The 11,594-nt window shown below is 37.8% G+C and overlaps 1 protein-coding gene across 1 annotated transcript in view; it reads right to left on the bottom strand.

The window, feature by feature from the left end:
• Positions 1-11,594, bottom strand: part of LOC124711856 (putative serine protease K12H4.7) — a 132,471-nt gene that overhangs the window by 41,676 nt on the left and 79,201 nt on the right. Inside the window, exon 5 of the mRNA XM_047242088.1 lies at positions 7,681-7,816. Coding sequence (XP_047098044.1) covers positions 7,681-7,816 — 136 coding nt within the window. The remainder of the gene's footprint in view (positions 1-7,680; positions 7,817-11,594) is intronic.

Below are 11,594 nucleotides of genomic sequence, written 5' to 3'. Positions count from 1 at the left end.
ACAATGCCTCAAACACTGGGCAGGCCCTTGCAAAAGAATTCTGTTTGTGGCACACATTGCCATTTATTGATAAATAACAAGAATCATGGAGAAAAGGATAATGATTCCAGTTCATGCACACAGCCAAATAATTTTTCGCCCTTTCACATTCCACGCAGTGTTAATCATTTTTTTATTTACAAATGTGGGTGTGTTAAGCTACAGCACCTTGGTTTTTTTCAAGATGCACGCTATGTTGTTGGTGTGATAATGGGAATTGACAAGTGTACATTTGCTGAAATTGTATTCATTCTGCACTCATGAGTAAACAAACAAGTGACAAAAATGTAATTAGACCGCAATATCCATTAACTGGTGTTTGCGATAATTGTGTCTGCATAAATGTTCCACTTGAACACCGAGTGTACACTTCTCGGTGACTAGCGCATCACTCGATTGCGTGAGAACAATGGACATGTGGCAAGAACGAAATAAAATTTTTTTCCTAATCATGAAGCACTATGTATTTTGTGTATTTCGCAGATACAATGAAGTGAAAGTGGAAATGAACAGAGAGTGCCAAACAAACTTCTGTACGCATAAGGGAGGGACCTTGCATTAACCTCAACCCATGTGGTCCGCAGATTGGAGGTACAGAATCTGGAAAAATGCATCTGTAGTGTATGGTGGCTCAGTTCAAACTGTGCTTGCTTTTTGCTGACCCAGGGCAGTGCATGCCACACATTGCCAGAATTTTGCCTATCAGTAGGTATGCGTGCTGTTGGATATTTGATGTAGCAAATTTGGAACGGCCGTGAGTAGCTCTAATCCGTTCACACATTTTTGCAGCACGGTTGTCACAATGAGAACCTCTACCATAAAACAAAATTTTCAAAGGACTCACAGGTTTGCATTTTTCCTGGACATTTAAACAAATTTTCTAAGGTTAGCAACTGCAGCAGCTAAATGTTATATGAGGTCTATTCGAAAAGCAAGGCCAGTTTGATGTGATGCACCAGAGAAGCTGAAAAATATGGAGTCTTTGTATGTTCATAAATATCTCACATGGAGACAACACAAGATTCATTACTCTATTCTTTGCTTCTTTTGTTTCATTCACCATTAGCATTTGTAACTGTGGTGGTGACAAATATTTTGTGAAATATATATATATCTAAAAACAAAGATGATGTGACTTACCAAACGAAAGCATTGGTATGTTGATAGACACACAAGTAAACACAAACACACACACACAAAATTCAAGCTTTCGCAACCCACGGTTGCTTCATCAGGAGAGAGGGAAGGAGGGGAAAGACAAAAGGATGTGGGTTTTAAGGGAGAGGGTAAGGAGTCATTCCAATCCCGGGAGCGGAAAGACTTACCTTAGGGGTAAAAAAGGACAGGTATACACTTGCGCGCACACACACATATCCATCCGCACATATACAGACACAAGCAGACATTTGTAAAGGCAAAGAGTTTGGGCGGAGATGTCAGTCGAGGCGGAAGTACAGAGGCAAAGATGTTGTTGAATGACAGATGAGGTATGAGCGGCAGTAACTTGAAATTAGCGGAGGTTGAGGCCTGGTGGGTAACGGGAAGAGAGGATATACCGAAGTGCAAGTTCCCATCTCCGGAGTTCTGATAGGTTGGTGTTAGTGGGAAGTATCCTGATAACACGGACAGTGTAACACTGTGCCAAGATGTGCTGGCCGTGCATCAAGGCATGTTTCGCCACAGGGTGATCCTCATTACCAACAAACACTGTCTGCCTGTGTCCATTCGTGCGAATGGACAGTTTGTTGCTGGTCATTCCCACGTAGAAAGCTTCACAGTGCAGGCAGGTCAGTTGGTAAATCACGTGGGTGCTTTCACACGTGGCTCTGCCTTTGATCGTGTACACCTTCCGGGTTACAGGACTGGAGTAGGTGGTGGTGGGAGGGTGCATGGGGGCAGGGTTTACACCGGGGGCGGTTACAGGGGTAGGAGCCAGAGGGTAGGGAAGGTGGTTTGGGGATTTCATAGGGATGAACCAAGAGGTTACGAAGGTTAGGTGGACGGCGGAAAGACACTCTTGGTGGAGTGGGGAGGATTTCATGAAGGATGGATCTCATTTCAGGGCATAATTTGAGGAAGTCGTATCCCTGCTGGAGAGCCACATTCAGAGTCTGATCCAGTCCCAGAAAGTATCTTGTCACAAGTGGGGCACTTTTGGGGTTCTTCTGTGGGAGGTTCTGGGTTTGAGGGGATGAGGAAGTGGCTCTGGTTATTTGCTTCTGTACCAGGTTGGGAGGGTAGTTGCGGGATGCGAAATCTGTTTTCAGGTTGTTGGTGTAATGGTTCAGGAATTCCGGACTGGAGCAGATTCGTTTGCCACGAAGACCTAGGCTGTAGGGAAGGGACTGTTTGATATGGAATGGGTGGCAGCTGTCATAATGAAGGTACTGTTGCTTGTTGGTGGGTTTGATGTGGACGGAACCTGTCCCATGCACCCTCCCACCACCACCTACTCCAGTCCTGTAACCCGGAAGGTGTACACAATCAAAGGCAGAGCCACGTGTGAAAGCACCCACGTGATTTACCAACTGACCTGCCTACACTGTGAAGCTTTCTACATGGGAATGACCAGCAACAAACTGTCCATTCGCATGAATGGACACAGGCAGACAGTGTTTGTTGGTAATGAGGATCACCCTGTGGCTAAACATGCTTTAGTGCACGGTCAGCACATCTTGGCACAGTGTTACACCGTCTGCGTTATCTGGATACTTCCCACTAACACCAACCTATCAGAACTCCGGAGATGGGAACTTGCCCTTCAGTATATCCTCTCTTCCCGTTACCCACCAGGCCTCAACCTCCGCTAATTTCAAGTTGCCACCGCTCATACCTCACCTGTCATTCAACAACATCTTTGCCTCTGTACTTCCGCCTTGACTGACATCTCTGCCCAAACTCTTTGCCTTTACAAATGTCTGCTTGTGTCCGTATATGTGCAGATGGATATGTGTGTGTGTGTGTGTGAGCGCGCGCGAGTGTATACGTGTCCTTTTTTCCGCCCTAAGGTAAGTGTTTCCGCTCCCGGGATTGGAATGACTCCTTACCCTCTCCCTTAAAATCCACATCCTTTCGTCTTTCCCCTCCTTCCCTCTTTCCTGATGAAACAACCATGGGTTGCGAAAGCTTGAATTTTGTTTGTGTGTTTGTGTTTACTTGTGTGTCTACCAACATACCAATGCTTTCGTTTGGTAAGTCACATCATCTTTGTTTTTAGATGTATTTTTCCCACATGGAATGTTTCCCTCTTTATAAACATCAGAAAAATGACATAAAATGTTCTTCTAACAACTGAAAAGAAATTGCATGTTATAGATAAGTTAGAAAATGGTGAACCTACAGCAAAACTTTCTGTGGGTTATGAGACAGGCTTACAAACAGTGAGAGATTACAGAAAAATAAAAAGCTGTAATATTTTCCAATTTAAGTTAACAGCTAGCATAAGTGGCTGAAAACTTCAACTTACAGAAAACTAGATGAAGCAATAACATGGTTACAGCAGAAAGACAATGCAAGCTTTCACTGACAGTAATTACTTCAATTAAAATTTACAAATTTAAAGGTTATGGTCACTATACAAAACTATTTCCTGATATTTCTCCCCCCTCCCCCCTCCAATGTGTAAGAAATGTTCAGAGATCAAGCACTTTATATCTGAAGAGGTTTCCCCAGCTGGAGATGAAACATCAGGAAATAGTTTTGTATGCTGACTACTACCTTCCAGCATGGAAGTTCAAACTGAAAAGCAGGAGGAGTTCCCGTAACATGTCCGATATTAATACAGGAAGTGGGATGGTTTGCAGAAACTCTGAAGAAAGAAGGTAAATTTGATATTTCATTAGGATGACTGACTTGATTTACACATCAGTATGAGATTCAAGAAATTGCCGTTCAACGCTAGAAATTTAATTCTTACAAAGATACAGATATTGCAATTTGTGAGAAATTCTTCAGTTATACAGCACAGTTTTCTCCCTGAAAGAGTTTACAACACTGACAAAATTGGACTGTATTGTGACTCTACAAACTCCATCCTCTCTGGCTGAAGCACATGCTACTGGACGTATAGCCTGGGGAAGAAAGGGTAACAGTTTATTCTGCACACTTTCTTCAGGCAAAAACAAACTGAAGTCATTCATTATTTAAAAAAACATGTACGTTCAAAGGACTAATGAACTTACCACTTCAGTACATACATTAGAAAGGGGCCTCATAGCATAGTACGATGTTCAGAGACTGCTTCTATTCTAAGTTTGGTCATGTTGTACATATGTGTTTGGAAGAGAATTGTTTACATGAAAGTGTATTCTTTTACTAGACAAAGCAGCTAGTCATCCTGCAGAAGATGTTTCCGATTATGGAATGATCTCTGATAAGTACCTTCTACTGTGTGTTACGATCAGCTAATAGACAAAGGTGGTGTCATCAGAGCTGTGAAACATTGTTCATCAAATCTCATGTAATAGTTTGCACAAAAAAGTTCAGACACAATTAGTTTATGGAAACTCCACAATAGTGCTCAATGCAATTCATGGTAATTGCAACATCTGGGACAACTTTAATACAGTAAAACTTACTCAAATCAGCATATGTACAATTCAGAAACCTGCCCAAACCACACAAGTACTTCAGTCTCTATGCATTCAGTGCACTTTTATATGCTGATTTTATGTATAAAGCAGAACATGCCTAATGCAGAAACGGAAAGCAAATCTTAGAACATACTTAATAATTCACTGTATAATGCAGAAAAGACCCTATACAATACTACTGTATACAGTTTATTAGTTATTGATGACTACAAGGATGTTACTTTTAATATCTCTGTTAAGCGGCACAAAACCAAAAAAGAGGACCAGGGCAGCACGGTGCTGCTGGTGTGGACCTAAAACCATGCTGCTCTGTGCAACAAGGAATAACTTACGCTCATTGTAGGTACAGTACATCAAAGGAAATGGTTTGTTCATCAGCGCTCTGTTTGTCAGCTTTCTCATTTTCCTCATTATTGACACATGCCGGCACAAAGAGGAACGTTGTTGCGCATCTACCAACACTGCGCAATGAAAGAGGTGGGTATTGTTCCGTTAAACAATGATTTTGCCCGGCAAGGTCATTATTTTCTGCCAGTTTCAGTTGCCTAGTAGCACTTTAAGAGATACAATAACATGATGTCGAATAAATGGTATGTGTCATTAACAGTTAACAAAAAGATTAATGTAATTGTGGCGAGTCAGAAAGAAAAATTCTCTGTGCACAAAATTATGTTGTGTTTCAAATGCATAAAACACAAATTTATGAAACTTTAAGAAACATGGATAAGGTTCTGGATGAAATGGAACGGACAAACGAGAAGAAAGGCGAAGGAGACTGGAAATGAAGAAATAGTGTGGGAATGGTTCGTAAGTACATGGGCAAAAAACTTACCTTTATCTGGACCCATGTTGCAGAGTGAAAGTCGCTAAAGGGCTTGGAATTATGGACTTCAAGGCATCCACAGGATGGCTGGACAGTTTCAAAGCACACAATATCATGTGGAATGAATAATGTGGGGGAGCTAAGAATGTGCAGGAAAGTATAGACACAGAATGGAAGACAATAAGTCCAACATAATTGTGAATTATGACACAAAAGACATGTTCAATGCTGATGAAATGGGGCTGTTTTATCGCGCTCTGCCTTCAAAATCACTAACAATTCGAGGTGAAAAGTTCACCGGTGGAAAAGAGTCCAAGGAAAGACTCACTGTGTAGAAACACGTTAGCTGCAATGGAGAAGCCCCTGGTGATTGGAAAGGCAGCAAAACTGCGTTGTTTCAAAAACATTTACATCAGTAAGCTTCCAGTCACATGGTGAAGCAATACAGAGGCATGGTCTTACGGATGAATGGCTGGGCTCTTTGTTTGCCAAAAAGAAAAAATTAAATCACCAAGTTCTCCTTTTCCTAGACAATGCAACCTGCCACCTGATAGTAACATCAGAAAATGCAAAATTGGCTTGGTTCTCTCCACATTCAACCAGCCTCACACAACCTATGACCTGAGGGTTATTTACACATTCAAGTGTCATTATAGGCAATTACTGATGCAATCTCTTATTCTTACTGTTGAAGAAGCCGAAAATGTGTTTGCTCTTGCATGGTCAGTTTCTGTCTTGGATGCAGTAAATTGGATTGGTTTGGCAGTAAAGAGCAAGACACTTCTGAGGCCATCGAAGTTCCAGAAAATGCAGCCACAATTGCTGAATTAATGAAAATGCAAAACGTTTCATGTAGTGCAGATGATTACATTCAAAGTGATGACTTTCTGTCAACTCACTCCACTTTCACCTCAGCAACAGATTTAATAGAAATCCGCAACACAAAAGATAATGAAGAAGAAACAAAGGAAGAAGATGAGGAGCAAAATGATGTTCCTAGAAAAACTAATACGCCTGAAGAAGCCATTGCATGCATAAACGATGTTATGACAATTTGCATAACGCACAAATTCTCCCAACTTGTTGAAAATATTGTATGGTGCAAAAAATTGCCTAGAAAAAACAATTTTAAACAGGAAATTAAAACAAGTTTCCCTCACTGATATGTGGCAAAAAATGTAAAATGTAAAGCAAATAGCAAATAAACATGGGAATAGTATGTATGTACATACAATAATAAATGAATTCAAAGTTCAAGTAAAAATATAGAAATGCCATGTTATTTATCAATTACTAATAGTCCAGTATTCTACCGTCCAATATACAGTAAATGAACATATACTATGCTGGAGTGAAGGTACATAAATACAATACATACATAATTAAAAATTTTTACTGTACTTTTGTGCATGATACTCGACAAATTTTACATAGCCCAAAACTCACGTTTTGTGTAATCCGGAAACTTGTCCAATTTGTAAAATTATTTTAGGCCCAGGCAACTCCATTTTGAGCAAGTTTTACTGTATTACAATAGTTCATTCATCGAAGAAAATTGCAACAGCCTCTGCCGAAATTGACACTGAAGCTTACTGTAATCAAGAAAGTGGTACTACTACTTGTCCAACCATCTTGTGAAACAAATTTCTAGTTGTTAAGGCATATTTGTAGATAGTGAAAACATCTGCGACGGTGTTATAAAGTGATACCTACAAACAGAGAGCTGCTAATGATGCAGATATACAGTTTGTTCTTTAGAGAAGGAGTGAAAGCAAGGCAACTGAGGAACCCATTTATAGGCATTTCGCAGCACTGAAATGTAACTATCTGTTATCAGAGTATGAAACTCAAGATTTGTTTGACTATACTGATGTTTTCACTCTATGGAAAATGATAATTGTCATCAGGAAAAACGTGAATGAAAAACAGAAACAGATAAAAATTAGACAATAACTTCCTGAAAGTTAACTGAAAGCATGGGACACAAAATACAGCATATCTTAAGTGTAGTTGGATAACCAGGAACTTTGCGCAATACATATTCATACTTGTCTACAGAATGAACTGCAAATAATGTGGAGCTTCACTATTCATCAAAATCAACTAGCTCTTCTATTTGAACAGCACCAACTATATACAAAAATTTTATGAGTGACTGGAGAGCTATCACAATGCAGAAAATGGCACTACAACTTTGCATACCATTTTCAAAAGATGCTAACGTACCTGAACATTTTATTTAATGTCTGTTGCCCCACCATATGTTGTAGCATTATAGAAATTTGTGCAGTGGCACGCTCCACAGCTGATACACAGTCAGCACTAGAGGTAGCTAAGGCATCGCTAACAACTCTATAGTATTCTGAAACAAACGTGTTAGAATTTAGGTTTTACATTAATTTTTAACATGAAACAAGGAAATCTTAATTAAAAACTCCAGATACTGCAAAATGAAAAATCACCACACTGTTTAAAATTGACAATTTTAAAGTGATAGCCAGTCTTAAAAATAACATCTGCGAAATCGCTATTGGCTTATACTCTTTTAGAATCATATACCATACCTCTCATCCAATACTCATCCTTTTCTAACTATTGACACTAAGAAAAATAGCAACTTATGTCTCAGAAGAAGGAAAAACTGATGAGTCCAAGGCCTCGTACAAACAGTTACAAGATACAATAAAAATCAGATTTTACTTATGGGAGATCACAATGAAAGACTTGCAAATATACCAATTCCAAAAATAGCTGGCACATTTGGAGAATACATATGCAATCAAAAAAGAAAAATAGTCAGATTTTGCTACTTTTTATCATTTAAAAATAACGAATAGTTTCTTTAGGAGGAAAGAAATACACAAATTTTCCTGGTCAGCAAGAGTATATAGACTATTATATAATAATAAAAGAGGGATTTCCTGGACAGGTTTCAGATACCAGAGTTTATTGAGGAGTGAACATTGAATCAGATCACTTCTTATTGGTGTCAATATCTGACATCTATGCAAAACAGAGATAATTGGAGAAAACACTTAAGGATCAAAGAAAACAATTAAGAATCAAAAAGAATAATAGGTTCTTCAAGTTTACCTTTTAGAAGATACCAGCACATGAGATCTCTATCAAAAATTGTTGACAAGAAACTATCAAATTCAGAAACAGTAGAAGACGAACGAAGAATGGAAAAACTTAAAAAAGGCCTATCAAATATAGATAACTAGGTTCTGGGGAAGAAAAGGAACTACAGGAAACATGGAGGAGTGAGGATTTGAATGACAGACAGAAAAAGCAATTATAGAACAACAAGAAATTTTCAAGATCTACATATATAATCCCACTAATGAAAAATATACTTAATATAAAGAGAAGAGTAATAATGAGAAATGCATAACTCGGAGAGTGCATGCAGAATGATGGGAACACTTTACTGGTAATATACAGCTTGATTTACATGGTACACAAACTATTGCTTATAAAGTGATGAAACTATTCAACAGACAAGATAATGATAATATATAAGTTAATAATATAGGAGAGAATGAATGGATAGTTCATTATAAAAGTTTATGGTATGATGATACCTGAACTAAATGATGCCAAAGCTGTGGACAATATTGATATGAGAGGAACGACGGACACTATAAAATCTATGAAAAATAGGAATGCCACTGGTTCACATGGTATTAATAGGGACTTTGGAAGTGTGGATGGTTATTCCTGGACCAATAGTTATTAGATATTGGGGAAATAAGGGAAGTACCAAAAGGATGGCTGAGAGTTAAAGTAATATCTATCTTTCAAAAGGACGACAGAATTAAATAAAGTAACTATCACAGTATAAGCCTCCTGGATTCAGCCTATAAATTATATGCCAAAATCCTGAAAGCAAGACTTAAAAATATCATAGAAAAATTAATATCTGAAGAACAATCAGGCTTCATAAAAGTTATAGAAAAGGGACGAGAGTTCAATTGGGAAACCCATCTCTCTTCTATGGATTTCGAGAAAGCTTTCGATAATGTGAATAGGTAAATTCTATGGAACGTCATGGCTGAATGAGGTTATGCATCTCACCTTATAAATGCTATTAAGTGCTAATACACAAACAATGAAATTGTTATAGATATGTGAAATATAACAACAAAACCAATGAACACAAACAAAGCAGTACAACAAGGATGCTCTATTTCTCAAAGTATATGAAGTTATAAGCAATGGAAAATGCTGAACATAAATGGAGTGCTTTTAGATCATAACACTAGATTCATGTAATTTTATATGCATATGACATTACTCTGATTACAGAGAACAAATATGACCTTCTAATGGGAATCCATAAGTTGCAGAAGATAGCCTCAAATCACAATCTAACAATGTGAGTAGATAAAATGAAAGTGGCGGCATTTCAGGGCAGATAATCAGTAAGATCTAAAACAATCTTGAGTAATAAAATCTTGGAGCAAGTTAAACATTTTAAGTACCTAGGATGCGACATCACTTACAAATATAACCATGATGTGGGTCACAAATTAAATATAGCAGTACCAATACATATGTACTTATGGAAGTGGGCAACAACAAGACACCAACACAGTAGAAAACAGGCTCAAGAAATGAGACTTCTATGAAGAGTGGAAGGATGCAATGTACTTATGGAAGTGGGCAACAACAAGACACCAACACAGTAGAAAAAAGGCTCAAGAAATGAGACTTTTATGAAGAGTGGAAGGATGCAATGAGATGGGTATCGTAAACAGAAAATTTGGTTAATACCTGAAGTGAAGGAAATGAAGAAGATGAAGAAGAAATTTGATCAACAGTTATCAGAACTAAGAGATGAATCAATTTTACAGCAAGATATATTTTTATTCTCTCTCTCTCTCTCTCTCTCTCTCTCTCTCTTTCCCTCTTGTGTGTAAAACAAGAAAATGGTAATGGAGCAAAAGTAATTACAAATTTATTTTCAGCAAGTCCATATTTAGGAAGAGATTTACTTCACTGAATTTAAGGATGATTTGCCAAAGATGATGAAACATTAAATCAACTTTTACATTCACCATGGTTGCAATTCATTTATTCTTTTTATACCAAACAAGATCAAATAACTCCTTAAGTACTACATGGAGATATTGCAAAATTTTGATTCCATTCTTATTTTACATTAAGGACTCATTTACATTTGTATTAATAACAGCATTATTTTCAATGCAATAGGGTCCGCAGCTGGGACGAATTTTTTGAATGATTTCTTGAAGCCTTCAGCTGCCATTTTCTTTATTTCCTGTATGATTGTACAATTTTGACCTTAGGCCATTTTCAAGTATTTTATGGATACTTGAAAATGGCCTAAAGCCGAAATTGTACAATCAAAGAGGAAATAGTGAAAATGGCAGCTGAAGGCTTCAAGAAATCATTCAAAAAAGAAACATCATTATTAATTAAAATATGATTGTTGTTGTTGTGGTCTTCAGTCCAGAGACTGGTTTGATGCAGCTCTCCATGCTACTCTATCCTGTGCAAGCTTCTTCATCTCCCAGTACTTACTGCAACCTACATCATTCTGAATCTGCTTAGTGTATTCATCTCTTGGTCTCCCTCTACGATTTTTACCCTTCATGCTTCCCTCCACCACTAAATTGGTGATCCCTTGATGCCACAGAACATGTCCTACTAGTCTAGTCAAGTTGCGCCACAAATTTCTCTTCTCCCCGATTCTATTCAGTACCTCTTCGTAACATGATTAACTGTTACTTATTTTCTAGGAGAGCCACATAATTTTGTGCCAGCAAATTTCTTGTAACTCCAGTTGATATTCAACCAGAACAATACAACTTACTTGCTGATGCTATTTTACAATCAATTCCAAATAAGTTAGGTGGTGTTATTGCTTTATTTTTATCAATCAGAATTCTAATAATTATACAATTTTACAATAAATCACCTTGCAAGGTATTCAATTTTATCTTATTAACCAAATGTTATTTTCAATCATCGTTGTAGTGCTACAACTAATAACATGGGCCAGAAAGTGACCGGTTGAAGAACCTTATATTGTAACAGGGCACATTATAACAATCATTTATTTTATTTATTTCCTTAGTGGTGTTCATGTAACAAATTCTTAAGATAAATTAATG

The sequence above is a fragment of the Schistocerca piceifrons genome, chromosome 1 (assembly GCF_021461385.2).
Source record: "Schistocerca piceifrons isolate TAMUIC-IGC-003096 chromosome 1, iqSchPice1.1, whole genome shotgun sequence".
In the NCBI taxonomy this organism is placed as follows: Eukaryota; Metazoa; Arthropoda; class Insecta; order Orthoptera; family Acrididae; genus Schistocerca; species Schistocerca piceifrons.
Note: the sequence above shows the minus strand (reverse complement) of the source record. Positions and strands in the feature narration are given on the sequence as shown.